This window comes from Poromitra crassiceps, assembly GCF_964638095.1.
Source record: "Poromitra crassiceps genome assembly, chromosome: 4".
NCBI classification, from domain to species: Eukaryota; Metazoa; Chordata; class Actinopteri; order Beryciformes; family Melamphaidae; genus Poromitra; species Poromitra crassiceps.
The window spans coordinates 3,313,521-3,336,020 of NC_139626.1; the positions used below are offsets into that span (position 1 = coordinate 3,313,521).

General features: G+C 43.8%; 1 protein-coding gene across 1 annotated transcript in view; it reads right to left on the bottom strand.

The window, feature by feature from the left end:
• Positions 1-22,500, bottom strand: part of afap1l2 (actin filament associated protein 1-like 2) — an 88,220-nt gene that overhangs the window by 39,978 nt on the left and 25,742 nt on the right. The window contains 2 exon segments of the mRNA XM_083634581.1: positions 1,513-1,578; positions 8,852-8,980. Of these exon segments, the coding sequence (XP_083490707.1) occupies positions 1,513-1,578; positions 8,852-8,980 (195 nt within the window).

Here is a 22,500-nt window from a genome sequence, read left to right on the forward strand (position 1 = left end):
TATTATTATAATGATTATGTTATTATTATTGTTGTTATTATTATTGTTGTTATTATTATTATTATTATTATTATTATTATTATTATTATTATTATTATTAACGTAACAATCTACAATGTTCATCTTTCTCCTGCACCTGGACTAACAGAGAAAGCACAGACTTCACACATTATCATCCTAAGACACTTTTCTTCACCTCTCTGAAACAGCCCACACATTTCCCTGGTCTGTACAGAAGAACCTGCGGCTTTTGCTATAGCGTCTTTTGCTGAGAGCATGTGTTAAGTCTAGTGTTCGCTGAAACCACATTCTTCATCGCTGTCCAAACAAAACAGGTCTGTCTCAGATGGTGAGGAGCTACTAAGAAACAGACAGGAAATGGGGGGGGGGGGAGCTGGGGGGGGAGCTGGGGCCTCTGCTTGTGGTATGACAGCTAAACACTAGAATCATGTCACATTGAGTCTGTGGTATAATGATGCATTGGTGCAACCTAACAACAAATACCATTGTTATTAACTCATTGACGTGTTTTCACGTCATTTATGAGACAACGCTTCCCCGCCATTGACGTGATTCCACGTCAATCTGTGTTTTCACCGTCGCGTGATAGGTGGCTCTCTTACTGTGTATTTTTGACCACTACAGATGATTTTATGATTTGTATGAGTTGTGTATGTTATTTTAATGTGTCTGTGTCCTCATGTACAACAGATTGCCTCCTTGGAGGACATTAAAGTGTTCTACTACTACTACTACTACTACTACTACTACTACTACTACTACTCACCTTATGAGATACTACTACAGCACTTTCAGAGTTACACAGAAGTGACGGTGATCGTCCACCAAAACCAGGAAGCAGAGGAAAGGAACAATCTCCCATGAGAAAAAACTCCAGCTTACTACTCAAACAGCGGGTACCGAGCGGTACCGAGCCCACTTGGACCCAAGGATTTATTTCTACCATTTTTTCCTCCTCTCATGTAGTTTAGTAATCCAGTTTGTGAGCCATCACCCTGTGTAAATGTCAGCCATAGATGAGCCCCAGAGCTCCAGACATCAACAACCCCCCCCCCCCCCCCCCCACCCGACAACATGAGAGCGCAGCCCCCACCTCCCCTCTCTGAGAGTGGGGTGAATCTCCCTCACCCATCGGTGTTACAGTGAAAGTTGTGACCTCGGACATGTTTGGCCAGAGAGGGAAATCAAATCATATGGGCCGCATAGTTTGGTGTAACACCTGCCAGTATCCGCCCTCAGAGACATGTGATTCGGTTCAGGATCCATAAACATGACTTATCATTTACAAAAATGCATTTTTCTCAGCTTTTTGGGGACCGACGGACATTTTCGGTGTCGATGACTAAAGAACGGATGAAGGTAGAATAAAATTAGACCTTAAAATCCACGAAAATATAAATCCTTTGATGAAAATGTGATGGCACAGTAAATGGTTTGATCTTTTTTTCCCTGAAAATCTGCTTTATTGTGCAGCATAATTTAAACCCTTACCTTTGTCATCTTTGTCCCTTCCAGTAACAATGACTTTGTTCATGTAGATGTAGTCCTCATCGCCACCTGAATGGAGAAAGCAGAATGTGGTTTCCTGTATGTTCACATCAGCAGAGTTCAGAGATCTTTACTTCCTGTATGTTCACATCAGCAGAGTTCAGAGATCTTCACTTCATAGAATCTGGCCAGAGACATTAACATCCTCTGATCAAGTGGCCCCTTACAAACTGCTTAGAGATTTCAAGAAATAGCGGTTAAAATGCCAGTAGTCAAATCATTATGATCCCAAGCATGAGTGACACCTGTACCTCCAAGATAACAGTATCCCAATAAATATTCTGCTGGTGTACGCATTCGAACAGTCACTCAAAATAGCTTACAGTACTATGCAACTACTCATTGCATTTAACCCATTTATACCTGATGCAACATTTGCGAACCGCGTTAACGCGGTTCGCGGTCTTAAAGGGATACACACACAAATGCTGCATCAGGTATCAATGGGTTAAAGCCGAGATACTGTAGGTCTGGCTCATAGTCACACTGCAGATCTAGTTCCCTACTACGAGCCGGAACACACCCGCCTGCCCCTCGGTCTAGACTCAACACTTTTTGCAGTGTGTGAAAGCCTCCCAAGGAACTTTTAGGCGAGCAAATTCAGTATAATCTTTTAAAAACACATCTTCAAACACACTTTTAAATATATGCTTTCATGTCATCTTTTCGATTTTGCTTAAGTTTTGATCTTGTGTCATTTATGTTTTGATTGTCGATTATTAGTAGTAGCAGCGGTATAGTAGTAGTAGTAGTAGTAGCAGTAGCACTAGGAGTAGTGTAATAGTAGTCGTTGTAGTATTAGCATTCAATGAGTGAACAGGTCGGGGTGTAATGTCTCACTCAAGGACACTTCTAAAGGCAGTCGATGTGCAATCATTGACAGGAATCAAACCGTGTGACCTTTTGGTTATGGCATGGTCTTTCTATCCACTAGGCCTCTCACCACTGAGTCAGTCCACTGTAACTGACCACTAGGCCTCTCACCACTGAGTCTCCAGTCCACTGTATTGGCTCACTTCCACCACATATAACAGCACAGTACAGCTCTACTCGATCTGGTATTACTCGGCTCTACTTGATATAGACTCTGTTTCCATAGCAAGTTTACTTGCCTCCGCCCACACCTGGTCGTCATAGCGACCGCATATCTGCCCTCCGCCCATAGCCGAAGTAGGCTATAAGTATAACGTTAAAATGAAATCAATACACAGAACTTTTAAACTGATTATGAAATACTGGTGCCTCTAAATGACCTACAGTGTACATGGGCAAATGTGACAATCGGCTAGGAGAATGGATATCACTTTGTTGTTACTCAAACTCACATGCATGCACTGCGCGGGGACGGGAGAGGCGCTACGGGGAGAACCCCAGCGGCAACTCAACAGGCAAGACCGCGGCTTCGCCTGCGGCCTAGCGGAGCCAACTACAAAGGGCTTCCCGAGGAGCGGACTTTTTTCTCTCTCAAAACAATTGAAAACCACTGCATGTTAAAGCTGAGCAAGGAGATCGATTTTATTTCACCAGAGCCGAAGGCAGCAACACAAAATAAATAACTTCTGGAAATAACAGAAGAGAAGGTAAGCCCCACTAAACTGGTATCCAGCATTGACAGTAGATGCCTACAGTAAACACGATTCTGCCTGACCAATCAGTCGTCTGCAGTGTTTTCACGTCACCGTATGGTACCGGGTCCACAGCCCTAGAACCTCAACAGAGCAGGGACCAAAAGCAGCACGACTCAACCCCGACTCAACCCGGGCTGTCCACGTTTTTGATCGGTGGAATGAGACAAAAAAGCGAGACGAGCTTTGCGGGGCCGCGTTGATACCAGCGGTGGAAATGGGCCATAACTGACCACTAGGCCTCTCACCACTGAGTCTCCAGTCCACTGTAACTACAGAAGCTCACTTGGCACTTGACATCACTGCTTCTTGAGTCTTGAGAGAGAGAGGTGATCATATTCAACAAAAGTGATTTAACTGTAACTAAATAACAGGCACAACATGCAAATGCTGTTTCAGGAAGGATGGACTCCACCTTAGTAGACCAAAAACATAACGTTCATAATTTGTTTGTCAAACGTCCAGGATTAAAGGGGCACTTCACCCAAACAAGTGGTCCATTGTGCAGACAGATGGACCACTTGACACCCACTCTCACCGTGGCCTGCATTCATCTGACGTTAGTCAGAGAGCTCCATGCCAACAGATAGGCCACTGTGTCACTTCTAGCTTTGAAGTTTTTTAAGATCATACAACTCAAACTATACAATGCAGTCTCCTGAAGCTCCTTCATCTGCTCCACATCCTGAACCTGCTCCATCTGCTACAGGGCCGGGTTTACACTCTGACTCTAAGGTGCCACAGTGTGTAACGGTTACACTTCCACACCTTTTTCCGTGTAGGATTCATATTGTCGAGCAAAAATGGTGTGTCAGATACAGCCTTTGCTACCAGGGCTACACACCTGATTAGAGAAGAAAACAAGTCTTTCAGAGGCAGTTTGTCTTACAAGACACGTTCAACATGCACATAAATGAACATAATTACAGTTCCAAATCCAATCAGACATACTGATTGAGGACGGGAGGCACTGCAACTCCCCTGACAGACCATTAAGGGTGCCGTTACAGACCATACCTGACTTCTCTGCAAACTCAAATGAAAATATTGACGGGTCGCTGTGCACAATAGTATCCTATAGGTTATGATGATGAAACTACATGTCACACGCTGAAGTTAGTTCAGTGAGAAAAGTGCTGCGTTTACATTCATGTGTGTCTTGACTTAGTAATTACAGGCTGGCTAAAACATTGCCATAACATGCCACATAATAAACAGTTTGATGGAATGACTTTTCTCAAACAGTATATCCTGCGGGTTTGGCATAAAAGGCTGCTTACTGTAACCTGTTATGGTCATTTTGTTTCCAGGACCTGCAGTGCATTTCAGAAGGTCATCCCATTGCATTCAATATTTTTTAGCTGACTAAAGATTCTCTACCCTGAGAGGAAATCAAACACAACTGTAACCTTGGCTGATACTCTGGAGAAGGTTTCTCCTTTGAAATAGATCTCATGAGGTGAAACCAAACGGCTGTACAGTGAAAACACATTTGAGGGGAGCAGAGTTGAAATGCTATTTATAAACTGCTGCTCAAAGGAAGTGAGCATCCCCAGAGGATCAATGCAGCTTTGGAAAAATGATACAGCTTTTGGAGCCAGGGGAGGAAGTATGGAGAGACGAGTCCAGGACCTGAACATGGAAAAGCATGACTGCTGGGGTGTGTTCGTGTGTGTCATTCTCTGTGTGTGTGTGTGTGTGTGTGTGTGTGTGTGTGTGTGTGTGTGTGTGTGTGTGTGTGTGTGTGTGAGAGAGAGAGAGAGAGAGAGAGAGAGTGTTGCGAAACCCATGTTAGCTCTTTCGATCCAATGCGATGCGATGAAAATAATTTGCTCACGAAAACAAGATGCTCAGTCAAAGATCACTGATGATTTCTGGAACAGCTGCTGTCTTAATTCTTTCATAGCTTGCAGCATGCAACTTCTCTCCACATTACACAGAGTTATGGTTTCTGAGGGAACAGAAGGGTTCGAGACATCACTCCTTTGACAGTAAATCCATTCAGAGCAGGGCAGGAGTGCACAGTTCATGAACTAGTCTAGAAAGTAGGATCTGAGGATGGGAGAAACCTCATTTTTGGACTTGGAATCAAATGTAATAAAAAAAAAATGACAAAGCTGCCAAAATGTGTCAAGTCTGATATGTTAGGATGGGAGTTGGAAATGCTAGCAAAAATATTAATTCAGCCACCACAGAGTCGATTTCAGCTACCAAAGACGGATAAATGACGCCAAATGGATTTGTTAATGAAAGCCTGCAACAGTATAATTGTCACATGGTTACTGAGAGTTTAAAAAAGCAAAAGAATAATAAGCAAAATAATACCACACTGGGTTGTTTGATAGTTTTCTTTAAGCTCTGCTGGGAAACAGGGTTTGGGTACATGTGACATGAACATAAGGTACTCTGCATCAAGGTTAGATCAATGTGTCAAATGTCAAAGGTAAAAATAGATTTGAATGTGAAATATAAAAATATATAGATACAAGCCACTTCCATGCAAGCACTGACTGTGTTCATAGCCATGTGTGATTAGCAATTAGAGAAGTGTGATTTATTTTCGTTGACTTCAGCATCATTCTACGCAAAAGCGAGCCTTACTTGACTTCTTGAAGACTCATTTCTGAACCTCACAGAATACCTTCCTTAGCTGCTACTTTTATAGTCAATCGGTGCATTTAATAATCCGATAACTGGGAATAATCAGGTAATGGCAATAATCCGATTGAGGCGTTTACATGCAGAGTAAGTAGCGATAACGAGCCCCAAAGTTTACATGCAGAGTAAGTAGCGATAACGAGCGTTTACATGCAGAGTAAGTAGCGATAACGAGCGTTTACATGCAGAGTAAGTAGCGATAACGAGCCCCAAAGTCTATGAGTTTGTGAGTGGGGCCGTGCACGGAATAAAACGGATGATTCAGCAAAAAAGCTAGGCGTGTGTTGTGTTGACTTGACTTGACTTTGCCAAAAACAAAAACAAGAAAGCTAGAAGCCACTTGAGGCTTGAGGAGCTGGTGCCGGATTTGCTTGTAGCTCAAACGTCTGTATGTTGATACTCCAAAATGTGTTTTTTTACACAACAGGTCTAGCCAGTCTAACGGCGATCCCTCCACATGCACTACAATGGCTCAAAGGCCAGCTACACAAACCCACACTGTGACGACGACGGGCAAAAAACGGTTACACACTTTATATTTGATTATATTATATTATTATATGTTATTCAAACTCAAAGTCCTACATTTCTTTGCAACAACATAAATGCTAGCTCAGGGATTCATACACACTCCACCAGATGTGCGAGTGGTGGTCAGGTGACTTTACCCAGACCAAAATCCAACTAGTTGAAGAAAACTGTGATATACAGGTCCATCATGACATCTTGGAATTGTTTACCATTCAATATTTGTCCAAAAAGGAGGCTCAGATCCCATCTTCACTCACAATGATGTTGTAACTTCACTTGTTCTTATCTGTCTTTTCTAATGTATAGAGTAGTACGTGCAATATTTTAATATTGGAGTTTGGCCAGCTATAGGGCTGGCTGACCAAGATATTGCCTGTCTTAGCTTAGATTTGCTTTTTATTCCCTCTTCTGTTCCTTTACCTTTTGGTCCTCCGCTGATGCCACTCTCTCTCTCTAAATTGCTCTGGTACACACTAGTAGATGACCATTTTAAAGAGTTCGAGAGTGGAGCTGTTTACCACGGCTAAAACAGTTTTGTGATTTGCATTAGTTTTTGTTAGGTTCACTTTTGTTTCAGCAAGTTTTCAGATGGGATTTGCTTGTTTTCGTTCCGTTTCTATTTGACATAAATGTTTAGCAATTAACTACTTTACAAATGTGTAGTAGATGTGCCCTTTACGCAATTATAGATAGTTCTCTTCAATATCCACTTCCCTCTGAATTTGCTTTGACCGTTTAGTTTCATTTTTTTTTATTTTAGATCCTCTTATTGATCCTTTTTAATAAACAAATAAACACCTGCCTGCAATCATCACCGCACCTATAATGGGCCTATTTCACAGCTGCCATTTTGTGTCAAATAGGCAGGGTAAACACAGGTGCAACCAACTCACTAATTAGGGCCCCAGCACTGGACCACCTAAATGGACTGAAAGTTGGAAACCCCAATTAATGTTTTGGTGCACCTGTGCTACTTCCTGCCTTTTAGACACAAAATGGCCCCAGTGAAAAGGGTCTATTATAGGCTGGCCACTTTCCCCTGACTCCACATACCTCGTGGCTCAAAAAAGGGAATTACACTAAATACACACATACACACACACACACATATCCATAGACACAACACCCAAAATGGCTCTAACAGTGTGTTTATCGAAGTTCTCATCATCCGGTAACGGATTAGGCATATCGGACTATGCTGTTTTACATGACCACTTGAATAATCTGGTAACTCTATAAATCAGATCGGTTTATTAGTGTGCATGCCAACGCACTCGATTCTTTTGTCAACTTAATGCTTGGCATCTCAAACCTGTTTCCAACCGTCCACTTTGTCTTTGCCTTCACTCAGAAGTGCCAGAGCCAAACAGCTCCCTGTCTCTGCCTCGGCTTTCACCTTCCTGGTTCCTGGCTTTCACCTTCCTGGTTCCTGGCTTTCACCTTCCTGGTTCCTGGCTTTCACCTTCCTGGTTCCTGCTTTCACCTTCCTGGTTCCTGGCTTTCACCTTCCTGGCCACCTGCACATTCCCCTTTCTTTCTCCGCTTTCGCTTTGCTACCGAATCCACAGGAAAACCCATCTATTCCAGTGGATTGAACCAGATTCTGGAACCGTCCCATGAAATCATGAAATGAAACCATCTAAACTGGTGCCATGGGGTGGGGTCCGCTCTATTCCAGACGATTATTCACTACCGCAACTGCAGATGTTTAGCCATTCTAGACTTTGTTGCTCGGTTCAAAAATGAAAAGTCAGGTTTATTTTGTTGGAAAATGCTGCTGTTATCAGTCATTTTGAGCCTATTATTCCCAATAATCTTGTTTTTTGCATGTTTCTTTAAGCGGGGGATTTTCTATCTGGAGGAAACCCCAGGAGAACACGGGGAGAACATTCAGACTCCGAACAGAAAGGCCCTTTTGACGAGCTAGCCCATCTGGGCAGTATGCACTGAGGACATGGGAATGTAGCCTGGGTAAACCCAGCCGCCACGTGACCTGCTCTCAGACCTGCTCTCAGTCACTGAGAGCAGGGTAAGCCTGAGAGCAGGTCACGTGGCGGCTGGGTTTACCCAGGCTAATGGGAATGGGGACATACCCTCAGCGCCCACAGCGTCCCAGCGGGAATCGAACCCAGGACCTTCTTGCTGTGAGGCAACAGCGCTACCAAGGCGCCAACGTGACACATAATAACAATAATCATGTTTAGCACTTCCAATTAAAGCTATAGCTATAAGATCTTTTTTTTTACCCAGTAGAAACTCTTGAACATTATGAATTTGCTATACATATTTTTTTTATCATTATAGTTTATTACATTTTGTTCATATCCTTAGTACCTTTTACACTTTACCAACCTACACTTCTGTTCTTTACTGCAGCAATGACCCAATTTCCCTACAGGGATGAATGAAGTTCGTCTTATTTTACTATCTTATAATCAAGGACTGGATTTTGTGTTGTTCCCGCGTACCATTGGAGGCTCCGTAGGACTGCAGGAGATCAGACAGCAGACCCTTCTGGACGGTGGCGTTCCCACTCAGGTTCTCCTTGTCCAGCACGAGCAGGAAGCGGTGGAGCTCCACCAGGAGCTGGTCCAGCACTGGAAGCAGAGAGAAACAACAAGATGTTCAGAGGTGTGGCAAAAGACTAAAGTTCACTCATTTTGCCTTTAGTGCTACCAGCCAGGGAAGAGCTGTCTGTTGGTGTGTGAGTACATTAAGGAAGAATCATGAATGAAGCCATAGCCATTGTTTTAGTCCAATTGGTAACACTGGTCCACCTCGACCAGGTGCCCCCCGATCGACCAGAGGAGGCGCTAGTGCAGTGACCGGGACACATACCCCCAATCCGGCTTCCCACCTGCAGACACCAGCCAATTGCGCCTGTATGGATGCCCAACAAATCCGGAGGTAAGACGGGGGTGCGAACCTGCGACCCTCGTGTTGGTGGGCAGGGAATCTACCCCTACACTACCCGGACACCCAACCTGACCCTATTTTTAAACCCTAACCCCAACCCAAATATTAACCCTATCCCACACATTGAATACAGACTACTTCTCACACAATTATGAGTCTCACCTGAAAAACTCTTAGACCTTTTGGTGACAGACTATAGTCACTTGATAGGATGTTGAGTATCAACGTAAAGTGATATTCAACTACAGGACAGATTTTAACATCTTTACTTTCAACTGCTACTTTGTTGGCCATCTGATTCTTACGGTCCTGCTTTTGTGCTGCATGCCGAGTATCATAATGCCAATATTGTCCATGGTGTTGAAATAATAAAGTCATCTCCAGAGTCTGTTTGTGAGCAGCAGTTGATAACCGTTCAGCCCCCATTCAGTCTCTTCTCCAGGCAGTTCATTCCGTTTTTGTCATGTTTGTTTTTGACAGTTGTGAGTCTGTTTTGAGCTTGTTTTGACAGCTAGATGGGTTCAGCGAAAGGTCAAGGCCGGACGAGGGAGGGGCCTAGGCCGTGGTTGGCTGGGTGCAGCCCACACACATCCTTCAGGGGTCAGCGCTGAGCTCCGTGTGGGGAGCTCTTTGTGATCATGAATAGGCCCCGCCCCCTTGCTACAGTGGGCCTCACTTCAGAAGGAGGCGAGACAGATTGGAAATGAAGAAGAGGGATGTTATTGGAGGAGAAGGTGGGGCAGATATCGCTATATGTTATTGGAGGAGAAGGTGGGGCAGATATCGCTATATGTTATTGGAGGAGAAGGTGGGGCAGATATCGCTGGGGGTTCCGTACTGTGGTGTCTCAAATCCCCACAAGAATGCGTGCGGTCATCTTTTTCAGATGTTTCCTGTGTGGTCTATTTATTGTTATCGGCTTTGAAGTAGCTTGTTTCTCACTATATCAATGACCGATTTATGTTAAAAACTGTAATGAAATCCAAGCCCGGAAGACATGTTTGTTAGGCTGGCTTTACACAGGCACTTGCAGGTTGCAAATTGCATGAAACATAATGTTCATTTACACAAAGCAATTAAAAAATAATTAAGTCTAATGCAACATGGTAGTTTGTTTCACTAAATCAAGCTAGCTAGATTGGTAATGTTTCATCTGTCATATTGTTTTTCCTCTTCTCTCTCTTGCTACAACAGTAGATCACTGTCAAGTGGGGAGTGTCATTCATTCATTGTTGCATCATTGTATCTTATTTTGTATAGTTTTTTAGCTGGACATAATATCAATTCAGAGGTGGGGGGGTTTTCCCAATATTTTATTTTAGCTGCTTTTTTTTTTTTTTTTTAAACAACACACAAACAAGGCAAACAGACAGGCTCATACACATGAGGACGAAAGAAAAAAAAAAGAAAAAGAAAAAAAAAATACACATATTCTTAACACTCAGTATTGTATCATACTACCAGTTGCACACTGTATCTACGGTATCTACATGCTTGCAGGACATATCGTAGGCAAGTCACCCGTCGCCCCCAGCCTCACTGAGGTAGGCTAAAAATGGCTCCCAAATAACCAAAAATGTATTAAGTGAGTTGGTTCTCAAGAACCTAAGTCTCTCCATCCGTATAACATAGGTCATATCGGTCAGTCACAATTGAAAAGAGGGTGAAGAGGGGGATTTCCATTCCTTCAGGATAAGTTTCTTGCCAACAGTTGTCCCCTGTGTCAGAGACTGTTGCACAGCCGTAGGGAAATTCAGAGAAAAGTCCGAGCAGCCGAAGATGGCGAGCTCTGCCTCTGGCTGAAGGGTTATTTTGTAGGCTTTAGAATACCAGTCAAATATTTTGGCCCAGAATCCTGTTAGTGAAGGGCAGAACCAAAAGGCATGAGATAGTGTGCTCTCCGACACCTGGCACCTGTCACACAGTGGTGAGACAGAAGGAAAGATTTTGTGTAATTTATGCTTGGAGTAGTGGAAACGGTGGGCAACTTTGAATTGAATCAGCTGGTGTCTGCTATTATCAATTCAGAGGTGTTGTATCAGGTTTTCTTCTGCCATTGGCTGGCTACTTCATTATGGCTGTCCCGGAGAACAGGAAGAGAGCCATCAGCGCATTAATAGCCTACTGATCAGCGTTTTGATTGGCTGTTGCATGAAACTAGTTTCACACATTTGAGTTTTGCAACTGTTGCAGCTGAGTTTCAGACAAGTTTCAAGTGCGTTGCAGAGGGCTTTAGACCACGCAAATCATTTGCAGCTCAGCTTCACCTCAGTTTCAACCAACTAAAGTTGCATGAGAGTTTCACCGTGTAAAGCCAGCCTTACTGTAGGTGCAAGGTAGGGGGGGTCTTGGCTGAGGCAGTCTGTGTTGCACGTTGATTTCACTAATACTGTTGACAAAATGTACTATATTGTAAGTCGCTTTGGATAAAAGCATCTGCTAAATGATGTAATGTAATATAATGTATATAATTATATATAATAATTATATATATATATATAATATATATATATCTATAATACTTAAGTACAGTACAGTATTTAATCTTGTCTTGTCTGTCTGCAATTTTGTTTTCCTGTATGTGTATTGTTGTACCAGGGCGCCCTTGTAAATGAGAGCCCGCTCTCAAGAGCCCTCCCTGTATAAATAAAGGTAAAAAAAATTTTTTTTAATTTAATGTGAGCAATGAGTTGCAGTAGAAACGCATTAACATTAGTACAATAAATGGGGTTCAAATTCCAAATGTCAAGTGCTACAGACGGTTTTCACCAGAGCACAACCCCACAGCACTTCCTTTATTCTCAGCATTCGGCAAACTGCAGAAATATTCACTCGACATCGTTACTTTTGTTTTCGCTGCTCAGCTGTATAGACGGTTTTCACAGAATGGTCAGTCCTGCACTTGAATGTTTTTTTTTCTTTTATGTCCATAGCAAACACTGCAACAGGAAGTGAGCGGGGGTTCAATTTAGAATGTTTTTGTTGTCAAGTTAAAAGCGTATCTCGTTGTTAGATGACAAATTGTCTTTTAAAACCCATGTGAACGAACTGACTAAAAAACTAAAGCTTAAACTTGGAGAGTGGCGCCAACGGAAGTCAAAATGCTAGATAGTCATGTGACTCACGTTAGTTGTAGTGTGTGCGGGGGAATAGCTCCGGGAAGTACAGTATGCTTGAATGCATACAATAATGCTGATAATATTCACCTTATGTAGAAGAGACAGTCTGGCTGGAGAGACTAACAGGAAGTGAAAACACAATCGCACGTTCTGATTGTGTTTACACTTCCTGTGACTCATAAACCTAGTCTGACTCATAATGTGAGTCAAACTAGGTTTGACCAGGTGAATCAGATTAGTTTGAGCAGGTAAAACAGCCGGCGTTTTGAACAGGAAGTCGTGACACAATGGGTCAAGTGGGCGGGGCTACATAAGGTGAATACAATTTGATTCTTTAAACGTCGTCACAAACGGTCCCTTCTGCTGCAACTCTGCAGCACTGCTTAATCCAGAACCTTACTTCTGGGAACTATTGCGTTGCAAGGTAAAAAGAAAACTGGTCCATTGGAGTGAATGGAGATGACGCAACTCTTATATCTTTATGCCTCTGGTTCACAGGCATTCATTCATTTGAACATTCCACGTATGAACACTGAGTCCAGGAACACAGCTGTCATCTTTTACCCTCCTAATACATGGAATAAGCTTCAGGACAGGAAACTTCAGTTAGCATTTCAGCAGCTTCAAGTCTCGCTACATGGGCTCAAACTAGTCCTCAATAGCAAGAAAACCAAATTCATGACTTTCTCTAGGCAACGCACTCAATCCCCAGGCAATACAAATTTTTATACTTTAAATGGGGACCAAATTGAAAAAGTGTCATCTTACAAATATTTAGGTTTTTGGCTGGATGACAAGCTTTCTTATAAAATTCACATTGAAAACCTCATGAAGAAGCTGAAACCAAGACTAGGTTTTTATTTTCGAAACAAGGCTTGTTTTAATTTGTTAGCTAGAAAAAAAACTGGTGCAGGCTACCTTTTTGAGTGTTCTGGACTATGGTGATGTTGTGTACATGCATGCTGCCTCTTGTACACTCCATCTTTTAGATTGTGTTTACCACAGTGCTCTGCGTTTTATCACTCATTCTGCTCCTCGTACTCATCATTGTACGCTCTATGAGTTGGTTAACTGGCCGTCACTAACTCTTCGTAGAAAACTTCACATGTACATATTTGTGTACAAGGCCATGATTGGTAAACTCCCTTTATATTTATGTAATCTCCTGACGCAGATCTCCATCACTATACAGCTTCGTTCCACCAGGTGGCTTTCATACCAGGTCCCAAGGGTTTCCACAGAGCTGCTCCCTGGTCCTGGAATCATCTGCAGAGCTCTCTTCATCTAACTAACCTGGTGTGAAGGAAAAGGTGTGAAGGAAACGCTATTGTGTCGTTTCTTCCAGAGACTGTCCTGGTGTAAAGGGCCCCTAAGACAAACACTAAAGCAGGGGAGGAAAAAAAACACATTTTGGTGGGAAAGCGGAGCAGAGGAAGAGATGCTGGTTATTATCGGGAGAAGAATGCTGAAGATGGAGCTGCCAGGCAAGAGGAAAAGAGGAAGGCCAAAGAGGAGGTTTCTGGATGCGGTGAGGGAGGACATGCAGGTGGTTGGCGCCACAGAGGAAGATGCAGAGGACAGGAAGGAACAGATGGAAACAGATGATCCGCTGTGGCGACCCCTAACGGAAGAAGAAGGAGAAGAAGAAAGTGAATACCAGAGACTAATCTAAAAACTGAAACTAAACGGTCAAAGCAAATCCAGAGTGAAGTGGATATTGAAGAGAACTATCTATAATTGCGTAAAGGGCACATCTACTACACATTTGTAAAGTAGTCAATTGCTCAACATTTATGTCAAATAGAAACGGAACGAAAACAAGCAAATCCCATCTGAAAACTTGCTGAAACAAAAGTGAACCTAACAAAAAAACTAATGCAAATCACAAAACTGTTTTAGCCGTGGTAAACAGCTCCACTCTCGAACTCTTTAAAACTGTCATCTACTGGTCTGTACCAGAGCAATTTAGAGAGAGAGTGGCGTCAGCGGAGGACCAAAATGCGTGACTCATTAGCCAATGAACAGCCAGGAAGGGGTCTCGCGCTACTTTTGCATGCTAAAATAAAGCTGATAATATACAATTCGATTTTTTTTTAAAACTTTCAAAGTACAACACAAACTGTCCATTTTGCTGCAACTCGACAGTGCTGCTTAATCCAGGACCTTACTTCCTGGAACTCCATCACCCCGCACCCCCTTGCTTCCTTCACTCTCACACATCAAAGCGCCTCTGAGAAAGGGGGGGGGGGGGGTTCTGCAGCATAAAAGGTGTCAAACCCCTGTGAGCAAGCCAGAGATGATGCTAGGCTTTCCCACAGTGAGCTAGCTAGCTAGCGGCGTTGCTTTTATGACTGCTGCTCCAGCTGAGTCAACTTCTGCTGAGAGGCCCCACATGAGGACCCGTACCATGGAGAACATCCTTACTTCAGACTGCTGCTGCCCCACATGAGGACCCGTACCATGGAGAACCTCCTTACTTCAGACTGCTGCTGCCCCACATGAGGACCCGTACCATGGAGAACCTCCTTACTTCAGACTGCTGCTGCCCCACATGAGGACCCGTACCATGGAGAACCTCCTTACTTCAGACTGCTGCTGCCCCACATGAGGACCCGTACCATGGAGAACCTCCTTACTCCAGACTGCTGCTGCCCCACATGAGGACCCGTACCATGGAGAACCTCCTTACTCCAGACTGCTGCTGCCCCACATGAGGACCCGTACCATGGAGAACATCCTTACTTCAGACTGCTGCTGCCCCACATGAGGACCCGTACCATGGAGAACCTCCTTACTCCAGACTGCTGCTGCCCCACATGAGGACCCGTACCATGGAGAACCTCCTTACTTCAGACTGCTGCTGCCCCACATGAGGACCCGTACCATGGAGAACCTCCTTACTCCAGACTGCTGCTGCCCCACATGAGGACCCATACCATGGAGAACCTCCTTACTCCAGACTGCTGCTGCCCCACATGAGGACCCGTACCATGGAGAACCTCCTTACTCCAGACTGCTGCTGCCCCACATGAGGACCCGTACCATGGAGAACCTCCTTACTCCAGACTGCTGCTGCCCCACATGAGGACCCGTACCATGGAGAACCTCCTTACTCCAGACTGCTGCTGCCCCACATGAGGACCCGTACCATGGAGAACCTCCTTACTTCAGACTGCTGCTGCCCCACATGAGGACCCGTACCATGGAGAACCTCCTTACTCCAGACTGCTGCTGCCCCACATGAGGACCCGTACCATGGAGAACCTCCTTACTTCAGACTGCTATTGCCCCACATGAGGACCCATACCATGGAGAACCTCCTTACTCCAGAATGCTGCTGCCCCACATGAGGACCCGTACAATGGAGAACCTCCTTACTCCAGACTGCTGCTGCTCCACATGAGGACCCGTACCATGGAGAACATCCTTACTTCAGACTGCTGCTGCCCCACATGAGGACCCGTACCATGGAGAACCTCCTTACTCCAGACTGCTGCTGCCCCACATGAGGACCCGTACCATGGAGAACATCCTTACTTCAGACTGCTGCTGCCCCACATGAGGACCCGTACCATGGAGAACATCCTTACTTCAGACTGCCGCTCGAGAAGAAAGTCGTGCGCACGCACGCGCACACATGCACTTACGCATAGAATCTGAACTCATTAAAATCTGTCTAACCAATGACGACACTCGATGACTGCAACGGCCTCCTCTATGTACTCAAGTTTTGCTAGGCTGATGTGAGTGAATGTACTTTCACTTTCACTTTCACAATGATATTGTGGACAGAGTCCGACAGACATTTCCAGTAGTTGTTTAGCTCGGTGTGTACAGTTAACAGTATCTAAACATTTTTCCAGCTCCTTCTCCGTGCGTGTTTGCACAGATTGACTCAGATGGCCTTTTGGATTGGGGGACCCTGGGAAACGGAGTCAGCTGACGGGACAGGGAGGCCGTCTCCCTGGGTTACGGCTTGGCTAGACGCCCACTGCACATCCAGTGAGAGACCACAGCCTCCACAGCATAAACAACCCACTTCTCTAGAGAAGCCAAAAGGAATCTGTGAGAGCGGCGCTGATTCAGCGCTGTTTTGGTCCAAAAGGACTCGGGTGAACGGATGAAAATGGTGTCGCGTACTCAACAAATGTCTGGGGAAAATATGCTAGAATAGCCTTGAGTGGTTCGTCAACTTATGAAAGAATTTTACAGCATACAGTTTGTGTCTTTCATTTGTTCAATTAAAAGTTTCCACGCGGGGGGATTTCTCTTCCTCATGCCAAAGGTTGCACTTCCTGGTTTTCTTCATTCACGACAGAAAAAAAGTGTGTTTGACATGACCCACATTAGTGCTATCCATAACCTATGTGTTTGACATGACCCACATTAGTGCTGTCCATAACCATATGTGTTTGACATAGTGCTCTGATAAGCTGGCAGATCAGACAGGTGAATTTGTCACGCTTGTGATGAAAAACTAGAATGAACCATCGGCTGCTACAGTACAATTAGTCTTTAAGCCAAACCTAACATTAGTCTTTAAGCCAAACCTAACCTAACAGAATTTGGTGCTGCAACGAAACTTCAGCAAAATCTACTATGACACTAAACAAAGACAGAGAGAACCAGCGATTTTTTTTATCAGTCTATATATAAATACACACGCACGCACGCACGCACGCACGCACGCACGCACGCACGCACGCACGCACGCACGCACGCACGCACACACACACACACACACACACACACACACACACACACACACACACACACACACACACACACACACACACACACACACACACACACACACACACACACAGTCTGCTCCAGAATCCCCCAAAGAACAAGTTGCTAAGTTGGGTTTAGATCTGATGACTGAGACAGACAAGATGTACGTGTCACATCTTATTCATGCTCATAGCAACAACTGCTCAAAACCTACTGTAGCGTATTAGTTCCTCCACAAATTTAGAAGTGATATTTGGGCTGCTTTCATGCACGTTTGTGACTTTGATCTGCGACGAAATGAGTGAAACGGGTGGAAAGCTCTAAAGAAAACAAAGACCAGCGGTCTTAAGAGGAAATGTGTAATTATAATACTGTTTAAACCTGATGATGCAATGAAGTGTGCTGAAATGTAAGCCGTCTCTCTTGCTTGTTCAGCTTGGAGGTCTGCTCAGGACACATCCTCTGTGAATCACACTCATATTTTGGGATGCGGTGCAGATGTTGAAAATAGCAGATTGACTCAAATAGCTTTCTTTTAGCCTTGCTAAGAAGTGCACGGTGCACTTACAGAGCTGTTATATAACAGGTGTTACTATCAGGTTGAATAGTAATTGAGATATAGCCATTTTAAGCTCGGTGGCCATATTCGATTTGGCGCCATGAGGATCCCGGGGGTCGTCTGGGGCTGTCTTAGCCCAGGGCTAAGAGAATGTCTTAGCCCTATCCTTAGCCCAGGGCTAAGAGAATGTCTTAGTAGCCCTATCCTTAGCCCAGGGCTAAGATAATGCAGTGTGAAAGGAAACACTTGACAGAAACAGGTCAGATTGGAGTCATCATTCAAACCAGTTTGGGCTTGAATGATGACCTTTAAACACCAAACTTCCTGGGGGGAAAAACACATGAATGACATCGACATCTTGGTCAGTTTAAATGTGCACCACTGCAAGCAAACAGCCACGTATGATTGGTCTGTTCCAGACTGGCCTTCCTCTGGTTGAACTTGGCAGATCATTGGCTGATAGCAGGGCCTGATTAAAGGGTCTAGGGTCAATCTGATTGGTGGATGAGCGCTATTGGCAGGCGTTAGTGTGTCTCCCTGCACTGGGCTCGGTTCAGCAGAGGGCCAGGGACTGCTCGAACAAGGCGAGATGAATCCAAGCTGTGTTTTGGTGTTATTGCCATAGAAACCGGAATAAAAAAAAGTGGGTGTCAACTTGATGACTTCAGAGAAAGGGCTGCCTGTGTCTGATGGTAGCGCTGAGGGGGCTTTGGAAAGGGGTGCGTTTGGATAAAGTGACAGAGAAATGAAACAGAAAATGAATACTGTAGGTTGTGAGCTAGACTGAGCCTAAAACATGTGTACACACCTTAGCCCACTGAGAACTGGAGTTCCATCTAACTACACTCTATACTCGTTACATTAGCATTACACTGAATTGTAATTATTTTCCTTTCATCTTTTTTTCTCACATTTTCTCCCCAATTGTATTTGGCCAATTCCCCCTGCTGACTGGCACATGCTTCCTCCGATACATGTGCAGTCATCAGCCGCTTCTTCTCACCTGACAGCAGAGGTCACGCTAGACTTTTCCCTTCTCCTTCACAATGACGGACCGGGTTGTCATCAATTATTGTTATCATCATCAATTGTTATTGTTAATGTTTTTAATGATGAGACATAGCCTATTTAATAGCATTTAATTTTCAAAAATCACAATAACATTTAGGCCTAATATACAGAAGAAGAAACTAGATTAGGCCCTATGCATTTACAAGAGAGAAAAGATGAATAGAGATATGACATGTCAGGACACACAAGAAGCACACATGGTAAGATTCCTTCTATAAGAGTCTCTATAAGCCTCTCATACAATTTAGACAATTACAATTAAAATATGATCAAGCGATTTACAAGAAATTAAATTGAACTCAATTGACCTGCCTGCTGTACCCTGAACTCAAACCTTCCTCCTCATCTGCATGACTAGGCTGGTGTAATCAATCAATCAATCAATCAATCGATCAATCAATCAACCAATCGATCAATCAATCAACCAATCAACCGCATGCTGTAGAGATAGCTTTGCCTCGCTCGGACTGACAGCTTCTCATGACATTTCAATTTTGTTCTGAAGGCTGAATCGGCGCTAAATCGTCAAGACGAGAGCAGCATGCGTCCTCCTGATCCTCTCCTCTCGAGCGCAGAAGCTAGCTACCCAAAGACAGAAAGGTGCAGAATGAGTCGGGGAGAGAGCCTTCAGAATTTCCTTGTTAAAAATATTCGTTAAAAGACGGAAAATATCACTATCACTACCTGACAGTCAGGAGATTCACCGGCAGGACATCACATAGCGCGTGGGAGAATCTCACGCCAGTTCTCCTCCCCCCGTGACAGACCAGAGGAGGCACTAGTGCAGCGACCAGGACTCATACCCCACCGGCTTCCCACCCACAGACTAGGGATGCACCGATCCACTTTTTTCACTTCCGATCCGATTCCGATACCTGAATTTGGATATCTGCCGATACCGATATTATGCCGATACCAATATTTTTCTTGAATATACAGTATAGGCAAAGATTTGGCCAATTAAAGTTTTTTTTTTTTATATACCTTGCAAAAAGCAGACAAAATTAAGAAAATATACAAGGCAAAGAAGGATACTATTATACATTATTATACAAATTACGGCCAGCTGTGCGCTGGAATTGCAAAAAAAAAAAAAAAAAAAAAAAATTCAATTCCGATCCGATCCGATCCGTGAATTAGTGCCATATCGGCACCCGATACCGATATTGGATCGGATCGGCCCCATCCCTACCACAGACACGGCCAATTGTGTCCGTAGCAACGCCTGACCAAGCCGGCCCGGAGGTACTGCTGCCGGGAATTGAACCCGGGGGTGTCCGTGGTGCCTCTACACTACCCAGACGCTCTGACAAAATATATTGTAAAGGGGGAGTGCAAACATTGTCCTGGGCGTATGTGGAGCAAATACTACATACAGTTGCAAATAGAGGGACACTTTGACCCTGTAAAAACCAAGGAGACACTGAGAAACCGCCAACACACAATAAAACCAGCTAATTGAATCTTTGTAAAAACAATATTTTGTGGTATTTCATTTCAGTTTAGGTTTTTGTTATTTAACCAGGCACTTGTCACACTGACAAAGCAAATGTTCTATGTTGACCCTTTGGTAAGCACAAACAAAATAAAAACAACTTGTTAACCTTAATTGTTGTTATACTTGGATTGCGTCTACATGTAGCTGCTGCTGTTTCATTTCCTTTCGGTCGGATTGTTAGCCACACTAACAAGCCAAATGGTTAACATTTCCCATTATGTGACTCGCTGAATCACAGGTTTACTTTGCAGAGAGAGAGACAGAGAGAGAGAGACAGAGAGAGAGACAGAGAGAGAGAGACAGAGAGAGAGAGACAGAGAGAGAGACAGCGCCATTTTTGAAATACTTCAATCAGAAATCAGCCACTTCCAGGCCCAGGGTAAAGTGCTTCTGATTGGAGATCTAAATGGTCGGACAGGAAGTGAACCTGACTTCATTGATCCACAAGGGAACAGCCATTTATTTGATCAGTCCCCCCTTCATATCACACCCCCCATCACCTACCGCAACAGCCTTGACTCAGAAATAAACCAAAGTGGCAAGGAGGTAGTGCAGCTCTGTCGAGCCTCAGGCCTGTACATAGTTAACGGTAGGTTCAGAGGGGACTCTTTAGGGAGATTCACATACTCCTCAGCTCTTGGGTCCAGTGTAGTAGACTATGCAATCACTGACATGGACCCCTCCACTATCAGTGCATTCACTGTCAGGGAGCAATCCCCCCTCTCAGACCACAACCAAATTAATATCTACCTCAAGCTTTCTGCTCAAACCAAACAACCACCACAGCAACCCAGTAAGCTGTACAATTTAAAGCAGACATATAGGTGGAGTCAAGACAGTGGCCACCAATTTCTTATGGCCCAGAACTCCCCAGATATAGCAAACCAAATATTGAAATTTAAAGAAAATGAGTACGACACCACCAGAGATGGTATAAATTTAGCCATCACTGATGTGAATATGCTATTTCACAAGGCAGCAATTAAGGCTAACCTTACTAAAGTGAAAAAGAAGCATAACAAAAAACAAAATACTGAAAAATGGTTTGACAACGAGTGTAAAACCATCAGAAAAGACCTGAGGAAAATTTCGAATTTAAAACATCACCAACCAAATGACTCAGAATTAAGAACAGCTTATAGTAACACCCTCAAAAGATATAAATACACACTTAGGAACAAAAAACAAAATCATACTAACAGAATATTAGATGAAATTGAACAGTCCATAAACCAAAATAAATTTTGGGAAATGTGGAATGCCTTGAGCACAAAAGAAGCACAAGCATTACCCATACAAAATGGTGATATTTGGAGAACCCACTTTGAAAATCTCTTTGAAGACATCCCTATAAATAAATTGAATTCAACTCAAGATCTTATCAAAGAAAAACTAGAATCATTAGAATCAACCATAAAAAACAATCAAAACCCCCTTGACTTCCCAATCACTTGGGATGAATTGTCAAAAAAGACTAAATGTCTCCAAACAAAAAAAGCTTGTGGCCCAGACAACATAAAAAATGAAATGCTCAAAAACTGCAGCCCTAACATGCAGGATGCTGTGCTCAAACTGTTCAACATAATACTGAGTTCAGGCTGTTTTCCTGACATGTGGTGCCAGGGCCTTATCTCTCCCATCTTTAAGAGTGGGGACAAACTGGATCCCAACAACTACCGGGGAATCTGTGTCAGCAGTTGTCTGGGAAAGCTATTCTGCAGCATTATAAATAGTAGAATTTCAAATTTCCTTGAAAATCACAATATCCTGAGTAAAAGCCAAATTGGCTTTCTCCCCAAACATCGGACCACCGACCATGTCTACACTCTTCACACACTCATTGAAAAACATGTACACCAAACAAAAAATGGTCAAATATTTGCTTGTTTTATTGACTTTAGAAAAGCCTTTGATTCAATTTGGCATGAAGGCCTATATTACCGACTTCTTCAATGTGGTATCGGTGGCAAAGTGTATGACCTTATTAAATGCATGTACATGACAAGCAGATACAGCGTGAAGATTGGAGACAAATGCACTGAATCCTTTGCCCAGGCGAGAGGTGTCCGCCAGGGCTGCAACATGAGTCCAACGCTGTTCAACATTTACATCAATGAACTTGCAGAGCAGCTGGAACTAAGCACCGCCCCGGGCCTCTCTCTTCTGGACAAGGAAATCAAATTCCTGCTCTATGCAGATGATCTAGTTCTGGTGTCCCCC